Source organism: Vicugna pacos, chromosome 19 (genome assembly GCF_048564905.1).
Source record: "Vicugna pacos chromosome 19, VicPac4, whole genome shotgun sequence".
Lineage (NCBI taxonomy): Eukaryota > Metazoa > Chordata > Mammalia > Artiodactyla > Camelidae > Vicugna > Vicugna pacos.
The window spans coordinates 38,178,297-38,194,270 of NC_133005.1; the positions used below are offsets into that span (position 1 = coordinate 38,178,297).

Here is a 15,974-nt window from a genome sequence, read left to right on the forward strand (position 1 = left end):
ATGAGGACACTGCTTTCACGGAGCCCACAATTTTGCAGGTGGGCAGGGTGGCAAGAAAAGCAAAGCCAAAACAAACACAAAACAAGACAACGTCCCTGGGTGGGAGGTGCCTCCTTTAGAGTGAGCAGTCTGGGGACGCTCTCTGAAGAACGGATGGCTGAGTGGGACAGGGCAGAAGCTTTAGGACTGGTGGCCCTGGGCTAGTTATCCAGCCCCTCTTGGCCTCGGTTCCTAGGAAACAGAATAAGGGCAGTACTCACTGTGGGACTATGTGTTGATGCCACAGAGTAATCCACTTAAACTAAGGACCTAAGAAACCAACAGAGTTGAAGAATTCTTACCAGAACTCCTGTCACCAGTCCCTAGGTGTAAGCAAGCTCCACGCTGGCAGGGATTTCTAGAGCCACAGCATCTGACCCAGGCTGGGGCAGAGGAAGTGCCCCGCACATAGTTACGGAGTAAATGAAACGCAATCCTCTGAAATGTCCAAAAAAGCAAGGCTATTCTTCCAGCTTTCTTCAGAGTAATAAGCACTGTCGTTTTGTGAAACTCTGCAGATCCAGCTCACCTGATCCTGGCCGGACGGGCGACTTCTCAGGTCCGTGGATCTGTACCTCCCTCAGCTTTCCTGTTGTGTGCCTTTGAGGTGACTCTGCTTTGGAGGGCCAGCGTTCAGAATGAATACATTATTTATAAAGCAAAAATAAAACAGGACTCAACTTGTGAAAACAGCGGGCCCTGGTTATGTAAGTTAAAGATGTCTAGTTAAAGAAGTATTATGTTGCAATATAAAGTATCATTTACAAAGTACGGCATGATACAAAAAAAGCCTTACATTAAAACGCTAAGTGAACAAAAGTAGGAAATAAAAACACATGTGCTACATGGTTATAATTCATCAAACAATGTGCACACGGAAGCCAGACAGGAAGAAAACAGCATGTGCTAAAAGGTTTGTGTTAACTGTGGTTGCCTTTGAAGGGTCTAGTTACACCACTATCTCATTCATCAGCTTTCCCTGTTCTCCAATTTTTCTTTAATACACATGTACTCATTTTACAATTAAAATAAATGAATTTTTTTTCACTGTTTCCCTCATAATGCAAACTACTCAAGAAGAAGGTGCTTGGGTGTAGGGTAGACATATAAAGTACACATGAAACATAATGCTATCAACCAATGTTACTGTAATAAAAAATATCTAAAATAAATGCAAAAAAAAAATCACACTGCAGAACGTACTGGGAGGAATCAGTGTAGAAACAAGGAGTTCTCTTAGGACAGCGACTGCAATCTTTGAGCTGGGGAGCCATTGTGCAAAGTTACAATGAAGCAAAATAAAACCTTTCAAGACAAAAAATATATATAGAAAAAGAAGGTGCTTGGTCAGAAGGGCAAGGTCGCTGTGAGGTGACCATTTCGCCAGGTTTAGGTTCAGGGATACCGTGACTTAGCTAACCTACATAACTAAAACTTGACTTCGGATCAAGAAAAGGAAGCCTCTCTCAAACAAATCATAAAAAGTAAGTTTCTCACGATACTCCTCTGTGCCCATGAGGATGACTAAAATGAAAAATGACAAATACCCAGTGTAGGTGAGGATGTGGAGCGCCTAGGGCCTTCCCTGCTGATTCACACAAACTCATACAAGCACTTTGGAAAACTACCAGTTACAACCAAAGCTAAACAAAAATATGCCCCAGGCTCCAACACAGCCACCTAAATACAGGTGCTAAAGGTACACGCAGGAAGGCCCACAACTGCGCTATTCATGAGAAGCCAGACTGGCCATGTCCACACGTCCATCCGGAGGAGACGGGACGGAGAAATCACCACACACAGCAGACCCTGGAACAACACGAGTTTGAACCGCATGGGCCCACTTACCTAGATGCAGACTCTTCTCAATCAACGTAGTATAGATGATCTGTATTTTCATTTTTTAGATCTTTAAGTGCGGAGAAAAGTTGGTGTTCAATTAGAAATCACACTATGCCTGAACTATTACGCTGTACACCAGAAACTAACACAACATTGTAAAGGGACTATAATTTCTTTTTAAAGTAACAACAGAAAAGTAGTCAAAAAATAAAATATTTGTCTCAGATTCCAACACCTGGCGGGGGGGGGGTGAGGGGGGAGAAAGAAAGGAAATCACAAAATGTAAAACTAAAGAACCAGGGTTAGAATTCAGATTCCATGCAGACTGCTCCATCCAGCTTCTGCCCTTGGGTGAGTCCATCCATGAATTTCTCGGCTTTTGCGGCAGAGATGGCAGCACCAGCGCTGGGATTTTGGACTGCTCTGAGGTCAACGTCCCCATCCCCCTCGTTGTTCCAGGGTCAACTGTTTTCATGCAATGACTTCACATGGCGATAGACATGAATGAACTGTAATACACGTACAACATGATCAACCCTTATCAACAAAACACGGAGCAAGAAAAAACAGGTACAGGGAGTATGTGCTACGTGACTACATTTACCTGAAGGTCAAAAGCAGGCCAAACCGACCTCTGCTGTTGGAAGTCGGGGTACAGATTAAGGGGGAGGAAGGAGGCAAGAGAAGACTTCTGAGGTCACAGCCTGTTTGTCTGCTGCTGGTTACAGGAGGGTGTTCACTTCGTGAAAATTCATCGAGCTGCCCGCTGATGATCTGTGCACTTTTCTGCATGTGTATATGTATGTTTGTGTCTATATGCATATTTTCAATCAGCTTATTTGGGGGGAAAAAAAAAACCTGCCAGGTGGGACAAGTGTTCTGATCTGTTTACTACCTGCTCCTCTGATTCACCTGGACACCACCATGTCCTTCTTTGTATGAGAGCCTCTAACTGCCCTTAATTTGGGGAGCAGAAAAACAGAGGGGAGAGGAGGGGATGGAGGAGTTTTCCAGTTTTAAATTTTATTTGGATTTTTATGGGGACTGACCGTATAAAAGCTAAGAAGTATTCAGATTCAAACCATTTCCCTTTACAGGGTGAGTACATACGTTTTAGAAATAAAAGTTCTGCACTTTTCCTCCCATTAGCATGACTGTCTCTCCTACAGTGAATTAAGAAAATAAGGATCAATACATAAACTAACTCTGAAATCAGATACTATGTTTCTGAAGAATTTACAGTCACTGGGATAATTTGAAGTTTCTAGAATTTTCCTCTGTCACATTTCTGCTCTCAGCCTCCACCAGGAACGATGGAGTACACACACACATTTACCTCCAAATCACTGAAGCCTCGCAAATCCCCAATTCCTTACCCCTCCACAGAAATCATCTGCTATAAATGGCTGTTACAGAAAAGCTCAAATAGGAAAGAGCATGGAGACAGGTTGCAAGAGACAACTTGCTGCATAAAGTCAAAGTAAAATGAGCCTTTTGAAAAACTGAAATGACTGAAACATCAGGCTGTACACCAGAAACTGCCACAACATGGTAAACTGACTATACTTCAATTTTTTAAAAAATCCATACAACAAATATTTGTAAACTGCCTGCTATGGCCCAGGCACTGTTCATAAAACAAAACAACAAGTAACAGTAATAATATAAAAAACTGAAATGAGTTTTTGAGTTGTCTAACCAAAACCATCCCAGTCTGCCATTTGTCAAGAAGGGCTATCGGGAGGATTAAATGTGACGATCTCCGTCAGGCTCGCAGGAGCGTGGAGCCCCCGATAAGCACACATTTGGGGTTAGCAACTAATACGATTCTCATCACATTAATCTAGCACAACCCTAGTGACGAGAGTGAACAAACCAACCATCCAAAGCACGGACTGCAAGTGTGACCACTGTCAACTCCACAAGCAAAAGGAAACGTCTGGGGACAGTGCCTCCACCCTGTGGAGCATGTGGTGTGTTTTAGGGTTACTCCTGGGGGTGGGGGGAGGCCACTCAGCTCTAGTGGACATGACTTTGCAACGTGCTTACAGCGAGCTCCCCGGACTGGACTGTCTGAAGCAAATCACTGAAGAACTAACTCCTCATCGGTTTAAAAATAAGGGTTTATTAATAACACCAAGAGAGTCCTCACCTCCCAAAATAACCATGAGATGCTTTCTATATTAGTCTGCTCAGGCTGCCAGCATAAAGCACTGCAGGCTGGGTGGCTTAAACCACAGAGGTTTATTTTCTCATAGTGCTGGAGGCTGGGAAGTCCAAGATCAAGGTGTCAGCAGATTTGGTACCTTCTGAGGCCCCTCTCCTTGGCTGGCACAGGGCCACCTTCTCTCTGCATCCTCGAGACTTTCCTCTCATCCCTCGGGTCTCCTCTTGGGTCCTAACCTCCTCTTCTTAGAACACCACTCAGATTAGATTAGGGTCCACCCTAACGGCCTCATTTTCATTTAATTATCTCTTTAAAGGCCCTGTCCCCAAATACAGTCACTTTCTGAGGTGCTGGATTAGGACATCAACCTGTAAATTTGGGGAAGGACACAAGTCACTTCCCAAATGTTCTCTTCCAACAGCTCACTGCTTCCTTAGTTACTAAATGAGAAACTGAACTCATAGTTAAGAACAGAATCCAAACGTGAATTTCTTGCCCAACAAGTTTTTCTTCTTTTTTTTTTTTAAGACAGGATGAGTCACCTTAAGCAGACAACACGGGATATGGCTGTTCACAGTGCACATTCACCCCACTCACCCAGGGGGTCCTAACAGCTGCGATTTTGCTCACTCCTCCCCCGAGGGCCACGGCAATGTCTGGAGACAATCTGGTTGTCCCAAGTGAGGGCAGGGTGCTACTGGCATCTTAGTGGGAGGAGGCCAAGGACACTGCAACAAGACAGCTCCCACAACAGAGAATTATCAAACTCAAAACAGCAGAAGTGCCAAGGCTGAGAATCCTGAGGTCTAAACTGGCCAGTCCCCACTGCACCCTGCAGCACAGCTGACGGCCAGCCAGGCCAGCCGGGCAGGGAGGGCGGGGCGCTGCCAGTGGGGAGGGCTGCCCATGGGCTCTTCCCTGGGGTTCAGCAAAGGCCCCAGCGATCTCACTGGGAGGAGACATGAGCTTCCTGCCTACCCGGCTTCCCAACTCAAGTGAGAAAGCTTTCTTTCCTCAGGGTCCCTTCCAACTGTCCTCTCCCCCAACCCTCGAAAACTTAAGACAATGATAAAAAGCAACAATAAGATCCCACATGTTTTTCATGGACAACCTGGCAAAATTAAAAAGAATTTTTTTTAATCTATTAACACAGCCAAGTTATCCCATTTCTTTCCCCCTTGTAAGAACAACAGGATATTTTTGGACCGACAGCATCATTTTAGCCCAGGCCACCCCTCTCTAAAGGGCAGGCATTACATGGACACACCTACTGCCTCCTGAACGTCGCTGACTGCATGCTTTTCTTTACATTGACTCTGTTTTTACTGAATCATATTCTACAAGGAAACTTCCTGTCACAACTACAAGGAGAAAACAAGTATCACTCGGCACAAACAGAGGGGACTATCAAAATAATTGCTAACCTTTCAACGTCTGGCCGTGAGCCACCTAAAGTGATCTTTGGCAAATGTTCCCCACAGGCCAAGCTCTGAATACCTAAACCGATGAGTCAAAGTCACATACAAAAAACAGACACTAGCTTTTTAAAAAATCAGCACCATTCTCTTTAGGTAAAAGTCACCGAAAAATATATTACAACTAGTCCTTTTCTTTCCAAATTAAACCCAAGTCTACTTCCTTTCAGGAGTAAAGCCAGAGGCACTTCCCGTCCCTTCCCAAAGGTAGCCATGAAGTATGGCTGACCCTAATTAATGACTTTCTTTATTTGCATCTGGGTAGAGATAGTAAAAGAACTCTCTGTTCTGAGAAGCAACAGCCCAAACTCCAAAGATGGATCATTCAACGCCCTTCCTTCCCACTTGTTGCACAGATGGCTGAGCTCAAGGTCAAATGACCGCCGTGCTTCCTAAGGGACTGGTGTGCAGGTGGCTCCGTGTCCTTCCGCAGGGAGGCCCCGGCAGGCACAGCTCCTGCACCCATGCTCTACCCTTTGGCGTCTCTCCCTGGGTCTGTCATTCCGGCGTCACTGCCTGTGACCGGCGTGGGCAGGGAGCACCTGGTCTAGTCTTAGTCAACACCGGGGACAGCCCACGGCAGGGGTTCTGTAACGGGCTGGGGGCGGCACAAGTGCAGCTGGGTTGGTCAGGGGTGCAAAGAGCGCTTTCCCACGGGCCGCTGTCAGCGATGCTCCGACCACTCTCATCCCGGGCAGCAAAGAGCTGTTAATGCAACTTCCCACCACGGAGAGAGGAGGGCTGGGGTCTGCGGACTTCACCCCCAGCACAATCCCCTCTTCTGCTCCCCCCACCCCCCCCAAGCTGGTACACCTACTACCACCTCCTCTGTGCCAACAGACACCGAAAACACACACACACCCGCAGTGGGCCCTCCTTACCTGTGGGGTTTGTATTTACTAATTTACCTGCTGCCTCACATCTGTAACCTCAGAAGCAGTACTCAGCACCCTGGTGCCCACTCCCGAACACACACGGAGTGTCCTCCGCACACGCCCAGCGCCAGCTGAGCAGGGAGGCTCTGCCCTCCCGCCTCCATGCTCCTGCGCACACAGGGGTCTTCGTGGTCTCCGTGGTGCCATGTTTCCTGCACTTCTGTGCTTCTTGTTATCTACTTCTCTGTTTAAAACGGCCCTCGCACAGTCCAGCGTTCCCAAAAGCAAGACGCCCGTGGGGCATCTCACGGAGAAAAGTACACGTGTTACACACGCGTCCTTCACGGCCGGAGCTGCGCTGCTGGTCGGGAGCGCAACGCCAACAAACCAACAATATACTCAAATACAGTGTCTTTCGACAGACACATACCTCACACACGGTTCTATATTGATCAGCTGACAAAAAATACTGTGACCAGAGGCTCACAGGAACCTAACCCTTTGTCTCCATAGTAGTGACTCACTGTGCACGAACTCGGTGTGGGCGGGGACTCTACGGACAGAACTCCGGCAAATAATGAGCATCAACTGTACCGTACACCTCATACTACCCATGTCGGGTCAAAAGAGACAGACATTTTAACACCATAAATTAGAAGTGACAGCTTCAGTAAGAAGTTCAGAGCTTCCAACTGAATAAACACACCCCTATAAAGACCCCCGTCACGCGAAGGGCAGTGTTCTTTTTGGTTCATGTGAACAGTGAATCCGCACCACTGATGCCCCCTGGTCCTGGTCCGGCGGGAGCACCAGGCCTGTGGCATCCGGGTCACCACGGACTCCATCACTTGAGGTCTGAGACAGCTGCTGGCAGTCAAGTCCTCTGGGGCCATTTTCTGGCCAGAGTTCTTACTCAACCAGACTCCCAACAAAGCTCTAGGAAGAAGAGGAGATAACGTTACCCGGTGCTGGAGTCCATCTGAGGCTTGGTCCTCCCCTCCAGGCTGTGATAACAACAATTCCTGACATTCTCCCAGGGCTCACATCTACTTTGCATGTATTATGGCTGGCCACACGGGCACTCTTACTATGTCCCCATTTTACGGAAGAGGAAACTGAGGCACAGAGCGGGAAAGACAGGGGTCTGGAGTTATAAAAGTTGCAAAATGGCAAAACTGATACCTTAACCTTTGCCTGTAACCCTGAAATCCAAACTCTTAACCACAAAGCAACAAACCCAGCATCCTGTCCTGAGAATTTCAGATTATGGCCTATAATATCCTTATCTTTATTCTTACAGCAGCTTCAAAATGCAATATACATTCAACAACCACCACTCCCAAATTCTCTATCCTGCAGTCACCTGGCAAAAAAATAATAATAGTAATTCATTGTTACTGGAGGGAGAAACAAACCAACAGAGAAAAACTGCACTGAAGGGATGGAGCTGATCAAACACCTTCCAGCTGGAAGCCCCCGCTGCTCAGAGAAACACTCCCCAGTGCCCCCAGTGCAGACTCTCTGGCATTCTGTTAGTTTCTGCCACTCCTTCTGGACCCAGATTAATTGCTCAACCTTTCTGAGCCTCAGTTTCCTTACCAATAAAACAAGGACAAAAACATACCAACATCAAAGGGCCACTGTGCAACCTGAGTGTGGAAACACTACAGATTCTAAGCAAACACTAGTTCTCCTCCATGGTCAGGGAAGGAGCCAAGCAGCCTGCTGATGTAAATTCTGCCCCCCAAGCAAAAACGTAAGCATGAGCCCTGAGATGCCTCTGCTGCACCCGCCAGGCAGGGGCTCCCTGGGGTTTGAAGCCTGGGGCAAGCCTGTCCTCCAGGTCTGCAGGATACACCATCTGCGTTAGTTTCCCCTTGCTGCTGTGACAAATCACCGCAAATGGACTATCTTACAGAGCTGGAGGTCAGGAGTCCAAAGTGGGTCTCACAGGGCTAAACTCAAAGTGTTGGCAGGGCTGTGTTTCTCCTGGAGGCTCCAGGGGAGAAGCCCTTCCCTGACTTCTCCAGTTTCTCGACACCATCTGTATTCCTTTCCTGGGGGTCCTTTCTCCATCTTTAGGCCAGCAGTATAGCATCTTCCAGGCTCTCTGATTCTGAGGCTCACTCTCCTACATCCCTTCTTTCAAGGATGCCTGAGATGACACTGGGTCCACCTGGATAATCCAAGACAGTCTCTCCATTTCAAAATCATGAACTTAGTCACTATCTGCCATGTAAGGAAACACATTCTCAGGTCCAGGGGATCAGAATATGGGCATCTCTGGGGACCATACATGCTGTAATCTCTGGAGCAACCCAGATTTCATGCTGAGTCTTTTCCATTAAATGTTTGACTTTTTGCATCTGTATTAGTGTCGCTTATAAGATTTGCATATCAACCATACACCAAAAAAAAATCATTAGAACATGGGTCCTGTACTTAAACATGACAATTAAGTCATCTCACAAACCCAGCCACCACCTAAACTGATGCCGGTGGAGGGAAAGAGATAAAGGCAGACCGAGGGGACCAGGGGTGTCTTCTCCTTGCCTGTGATTCCCTTCTTTTGGTTCTCACACTGCAAATTCTGTAGGCATCCCCACCTCCACTCTCAGACCATCGTGTGGTTAAGACATGCAGACTTGATCCCATCAACCAGGGAAGATCTCTGAGTCAGGAAGACACATGAGCAGATGAGCAGTAAGCAGCAGTTTTAGAACGTCCAATAGACATCTTACCGACTTACAGTTAAGAACGTCTAGACTTCTGCCCGGACCATCTAGAAAAGGTTCTTCTCTCTCCCCATTCCCGGGAGCAGAGGCTTTGCTCTGCTTCTTTTATAAACTGGAGATCTGCTTCAAGTATCCTTTCTCTCAGAAAGGTTTGGTTGGGCACCTACTCTGTGCCAGGTTCTCTATGACGGTGATTAACTTGTCACCAGCCGGGCCCCATGGTGTTCCCAAGCCAAATGATCACACAAGCACATGTCAAATTGCAACTGTGCAAGAAAGAAGAGGAGCAGGTGTTCTGAGAGGCTCCTAGAGTGGGATCTGATCTCTAGTGGGAACGTCTGGGAAGCCTCCCGCCCTGAGGACGTGAGATCCCAGTGTAGCTTACTGGAAGACTGAGCTTTGACTAGATGAAGGGGGAGAGGAGGACATTCCAGGCAGACAACAACATGTGCAAAGGCCCTGCATCCAGAGGGAGCCAGGGAGGAGACAATGAACACAGGCCACGTGGCTGGATGAGGAAGGGGTCAAAGCGCGTGGGGATAAGACTGGAAGGAGGCAAGGGCCCGGCAGTACCGTCCAACAGAACTTTCTGTGATGGTGGGAACGTCTGTATCTGTGCCAACCAACACAGCAGGTACTGGCCACATGTGGGTCACTGAAATGTGGCTACTGCCACTAAAGAACTGAAATTTTTTATTTTATTTAAATTTAATTATTTTCAACCTGGATTTAAATGGCCACATGACTACCTTGTTGGGCAGCGCAGGGCCAGAGCATCTAGTGAGATGGCACACTAGGGGACTTTGAGCAGAGTATCTCCATGATCGGAACACATGGCCACATTTTCTCTGGCTGCAAGGTGGGGACCTCACCGGACAATCAGCAGCATGGATGCAGGGAGACAAGTGACGATGATGATAACAGTGATGAAGATGATGCGGGGGGAGGGTGGTAGCAATGCTAAGGGAGATGTGGACAGATTCCAGAGTGACTCAGGGTGCAAAAGTGGCAGGTCCTGATAAAGGATAAGCAAAGGAAGATGAGGGCAGAGGCAGCACCCAGGATGGTGCCTGGGTTTCAAGATTCTGCCACTGAAGTGATAGCCCAGCCGCTCTCCGTGCCCGGGAACACTAGAGGGAGGAAGACCAGGCTGGTGGCGGTGAGACAAGAGGGTAGGGGGCAGGGCACAGCCACTAAAAGAATGATGCAGCATTTAGCACCAAGACAGTGGGTGATTCAACTCCCAGTAGACCCTGAGCTTCAATATACGCTCATATACAATAGCTAACTGGCACTCCCACAGGCGCCGTGACAGTTTCAAGGCTGACCACAAAAGGTCAAAGAGTGGGTGATGGTCCAGTTCCTGGGAATCCCAGCCCCCTCCCCAAAGCAGCTGGAATAATCCTCCCACTTGCTAGCATTCGAAGTTACCGAGCCCATAGAAATGAAGGGCCCCTATACCTTGGAGCCAATCTCATTTTCCCTAATTGAGCGCATGCTCTGAGGCCACCGCTCTCCCTTCCGAGTGAGATGGCCCACACTCTGTCCATGGAGCACGTGTCTACTTTTACTTTAAACTAAACACCCACCCCCATGCCTCACGGCCTCTCTGGCCTTCTGAGATGGCCCTCACTCTGTCCACAGGGTATGTATCTCTCTGAATAAATCTACCTTCACTCAATTATGGCTCACTCTTGAATACTTTCCTGCATGAAGCCAAAGACCCTCACCTGGTAGGGTGCATTCCAGGGACGCGTCCAAGGCCTGGGACACAGGCATCCTCTCGCGCCCCATTTTTCCTGTATCAGTGGGAGCCAGACCTTGAGTTTGGCTCTGGCCAGACTGAGAGGAGGAGTTGGAGGAGGACAGAGGACTTGGTTCCCCAAGTAAGGTGGTCACTGAAGCTATGGGTATGGATGGGCTCAACTCGTACTTCCAAGGTCAAGGAGGTCCAGGACCAAATCTTGAACAACCGCAGCATTTAACGGTCAGACGAAGATGGGGCAGGAGAACTCACAGTACTGTCATGGAAGACACAGGAAAGACTGACAAACTTCATCTCAAAAATTCCCGGTAGACAAGAGAAATAGAAGCATACGCCTATACAAAGACTTGAATGTTCTTAGAAATGTTATTTATGATAGCCCCAAACTGGAAATATTCCAAACATCCACCCTGATGAATAAACAAAACATACTCATACAATGAAATTCTATTAAGCAGTTGAAAGGAACTTCAAAACCATTATGCTAACAAAAAAGAAGCAGACTCACAGAGAGAACAAACCAGTGGTTACCAGTGGGGCGGGGGAGGAGCGCGGGAGGGGAGGCACAAACTACTGGGGGTAAAATAGGCTCAAGGATGTATTATACAATATGAAGAACATGACCAATATCCTGTAATAATTGTAAATGGGAAGTAATCTTTTAAAATTGTACCAAAAATTAAATTAAAAAAGAAAAACTATGCTAAGTGAAAAAAGGCAGACACAAAGACAACACATTGTATAATTCTATCTACACGAAATTTCCAGAAAGGGGAAACCTACAAAAGCAAATCCGTGATAGCCTGGGATTAGCTGCAAACAAGCACCAGGGAACTTTTAGGGGGATGATGGAAATGTTCAAAAACTGGATTGTGGTGATGGCCGCACAAACTCTATAAATTTGTTAAAAAAAAAAAGTCAATGAGCTGTGCCGTAACAATGGGTGCACTTTATCTGATGTAAATCATGTATCAGTAAAGGTGTTTTTTAAAAATAAGTTGAAGTAGACTATGTACCTAAATAGCTCTTTTGCTAAAATTTCCTAGTCCCCCAGGTCCCAATACATCAAAAATCAAAGCATCCTTGCCCAATTAGACCACAAAACCCTGAATTATTACTAAGAGAAAACAAAGTCTCAGTTCTGCTAGAGCCCAGGCTCCTCGCCTTTCCATGATACCTATGACACCAGGGCCTCCACAAACCTGGATGGAACAGTTTACGTATTTAATCATGTCCTGGATTTGATCAGGAAAGAGCAATGAAGCCTCTTAATATTTCTCAACTTCCTACCATCAAAGGTCCCTCCTCTCAAAGAAGTACTCTGGAGATCCCCCAGAGGAAACCTTACATAAAGACCTAATTATCACTTTTTGCCCCAGGAAACACCTAGGATGTATTGAGCACTTAAGAGTTCCAAATTTAACATAGATTAAGTCTCAAAACAATCCTAGGAGGTATACATAATTATTGCTACTCCCACTTTACAGATGAAAAAATTGAGACCCAGAGAGGTAAAGCAGTAATTTTCCCAAGTCACATAGATAGTAAGTGGCAAAACCTAGGCTCAAATCTAGCTCCCCAATCCCATGCCCGCGCTCCTAAAAATCCATCTCTGGTGTTTCATTCCTCAAGAGGAGAACCCCACTGAGCCAGAAGCAAAGCACATGATGTCAGAAAAATGGTTTCCAGCAAAGTGAGGCAAATGCCCTGTTTCCTAATGAAACCACTGTAATAGTCTTCTCAACATCAGGATGTGGTAACTTTCTCAAGAAGAGAAAAGAGCTTTGGGGCTACGGGATTCCTCAAGCAAATAAATTCCATGGTTTTGGCAACATATGCTGAGCGACCCCAGCACTAACTACACTCTGTCTCCTGGGACAGGTGCCACCTATGTTCCTGCTTTTTTTTTAACCACAAATTCCTTCAATGATCCTAAGCTTAGAGCCATTAGGTTAAATGAGTTGATCAGGTTCAAATCCACCCCCTCATACCAACTAGCCCTAGAACCTCCAACAGATTATTTAGTATCACTGAATCTTAGTTTCTTTGTCTATAAAATGAGGGAACTAACGCCAAAAATTCATAGTTACGAGGATTAAAACACAGCCATTTATTTCCAATGCCCAGCAGAGAGCCTGTCCCATCCCATATACAACTGCTGCTTCTCTGAACTCACTTCCCACTTAAACTTCAGGAAGTCTTTCCACCTCTCTGCTTCCAAAAGTGTTTCCAAACACCAAGATCCCCACCTTGACAAGGCTACTCCTAAAAATGCAGATTAAATACAAGAACACATATGCAAATGCCTGAGATTCCAGACACATGGTTTGAATCTGAATTCGTGCCACTGTGCAGGAAATAAATTAGTACTAAAGTGGCAAATTCCAAAGGATGAGCGATCCTACACTTCAATACCAAACAAATCTTTTTTCCCAACTGTCTGCACCACTCCCTCTGGGCCCCCATATTAATGGTGCATATTCCTACCATGATAATCATCACTTTTAAATAATTACTTGCATTTTCATCTCAAGCACTGAATCAGAGGTTCTCAACTATGCCAGCACATTACGGAAGCTTTGAAAAAAATAAAATAGATACTCAGGTCCCACCCCAGATTCTTTTTGTTGTTGTTGTTAATGGAAGTGCTGGGGATTGAACCCAGGACCTCGTGCATGCTAAGGGTGTTGTCCATGACCACTGAGCACTTAAGCTCCCCAGGTGATTCCAATGCACAGCCAGGGTCTAGACGCCGGCCCTTCTTAGGCTGGGCTTGTTTACCTCATCTTTGCCCCCCAGGCCCCCTGCACAGCCTCCACACATAGGAGGCATTTTATAATTGTTTGTGGCATGAATTAATGACTAGAGAATTTTAGAGCCCACTGACCATACGAATTCACTGAGACATTTACTGAGGGCTGTATTACACGCAGGCACTATTCCAGGCATAGGGCTCAGGTTAATTGTCATTCTTCAGCCACGAGTAGTCAGGACTGAAACACAGGCGACCAGTGAAGGAAGGGGTGGAGGGCTGTCGGTTTCTGGGATCCTGAGCTCAGTCTGCATTTTGCAGCATCTTCCCAGCAGTCCTTGACCTCCCTGAGCTCGTTTCCTCCTCTGTATTATAGAAATGGGGCCTCCTCACCGGAAGATTTAAGACAGACGGGGACAAAGACCCCACAAAATGGCAGCTGACATCACTCACTTTTTTCTTTTTTCAATTCGATGGACACCTAGTGAAGCCACCCTCGGGGTTCATCCTCCCCATCCCCCGCATCAAGCAACTGACGCCGCAAAAAGCGGCCGCCACAGGGAAGTGCCCAAAGGGAGCAGGACGCCAAAGGAAGGGCGGGTCCCAGAGGCCCAGCCCCGCCCAGCTGCCGTTCTCGGCCTTCACTGGACATCAGCCTCACCTGGGCAGCCTCGGAAAATGCCCGTTTCCAGGTCTTACCCACAAGAACTGATTGGCGGGTCTGTGCGGGGCCAGAGAATCTGCATTTTAGCCAGATCCCCTCAATCCTTATTCCCAAGTGTCGCAGACGATGCCACAGCCCCTTAAAACCTCAACAGGTCATTGCCATCCTCCGAATAGGAAGAGGGCAGGGCGCAAAATTATCAGCCCGTCCTCTCCCTCCAAGTGAGTGAAACACCCTCACTAGGCTGCCCAGGGGTCTGCCAATGCGGGAAGGCACAGCAGGTGGCGACCCCTACTCTTGCCAGGGGGCTCTTTCCAGCAAATAGTGGGGAACTGTGCGGGGAGGGTCTCCAATCGACCAGAAGGAGCCCCTCTCGCCCTCCTGCGGCTGCCGGTTCGGGTCCAGCCAGGGCCGGGAGGGGAAGGCGGCATTCCGGGGGCTGGGAGCCAGAGGTGCTGACGGGGACCCCGCGGCGCGTCTGCAGAGGAGGCCGTGCCTCCCCCCACCCATAAACTGAACATATCCGGGCTCCCGAGGGCTGTTCCACGCGCAGAGCACGGTTTGATATTGAACAAATCGGCATTACAACGACGAGGACTAACCAGGAAACAATAAAATGGTTAAAAGGCAAGGCTGATCCCAATTCCGCGCGCGTGTAAACAGCGCTGGGCGGGCCCGCCGGCTTCTCCGGGTTTCTAAAGGAAAGTGGGAAGGGGCGCGAGGCAGCCGGACGCCTGGGCCCAAAAGGGACCCAGTCGAGCCGGGGACCCCGGGCCGGGGCTGGAGCTGAGCCGAACCCCCTCCCCGCCCGCCTCCCGGGCCCGGCCGCCGGCTCATGGCGCCGGCCAACCTGTCAGGCCCGGCCCGGCGGCCCGAGAGCCAGGCTCCTGCCGCGCGCGGACAAAGGAGCGCGGCTGGCCGGCCCCGGGCCCCGCTTACCCGGCGCGGGGCCTGCTGTCCATCCGCTTCTTCTGGCGCACCGGCTGCAGCGGGATGTTGTCCGTCATGTCTCCTGCGCCGCCCGCCTTGGCCGCCGCGCCCCCCGCGCCGCCTGGGCCGCCGCCCGGTCCGGCCTCCGCGCCGCCGCCCGCCGGCGCCGCGCCGCCCCGGGGGAGGAGGCGGCGGCAGCGGGCGGGCCGGGCCCGCAGCGAGGGGGCGAGCTCGCGAGCGCCGGGCCACGCGCGGAGCCGCCCGCGCGGCCCGACCGACGGACACGGGCGCACCATGGGCCCGAGCTCCGCGCCGCGCCCGCTCGCCCCGCGCCTGCCACGGGGGGCGGCCGGCCGTGTCCGCGCCGCCGCCGCCGCCGCAGTGTCCCCGCCCCCGGCCCGCGCCGCGCGCCCCCCACGCGCGCCCACCCGGCCACGCGCCCCCCGCCCACGCCCCGCCGTGCGCGCGCGCGCCCGGCGCCCGCCCCCCGCCGACTTCCGACTTTCACGAGCACACGCGCATCGGTGCGCACGCAGCCACGCTCACCTAGCACTTTGTGTCCATTCTCACATTCACACGCGAGCCCTACACACGCACGCACACACACTCTCTCTCACCTGCTCACTTCCCACCAGCGTCCGACATTCACAGCCACACACTCACACCTCTACCCACACACCCTGCCGCACTCACCATTAGCTACCTTCTCCACCCTGGATCTCAGGCCTCA

At 49.3% G+C, this 15,974-nt stretch overlaps 1 protein-coding gene across 1 annotated transcript in view; it reads right to left on the reverse strand.

The window, feature by feature from the left end:
- Positions 1 to 15,637, reverse strand: part of ATP9A (ATPase phospholipid transporting 9A (putative)) — a 116,558-nt gene extending 100,921 nt beyond the window's left edge. The window contains exon 1 of the mRNA XM_031687693.2: positions 15,254 to 15,637. Within this exon, the coding sequence (XP_031543553.1) occupies positions 15,254 to 15,540 (287 nt within the window). The 5' untranslated portion in view covers positions 15,541 to 15,637. The remainder of the gene's footprint in view (positions 1 to 15,253) is intronic.
- Positions 15,638 to 15,974: the final 337 nt, after the last annotated feature.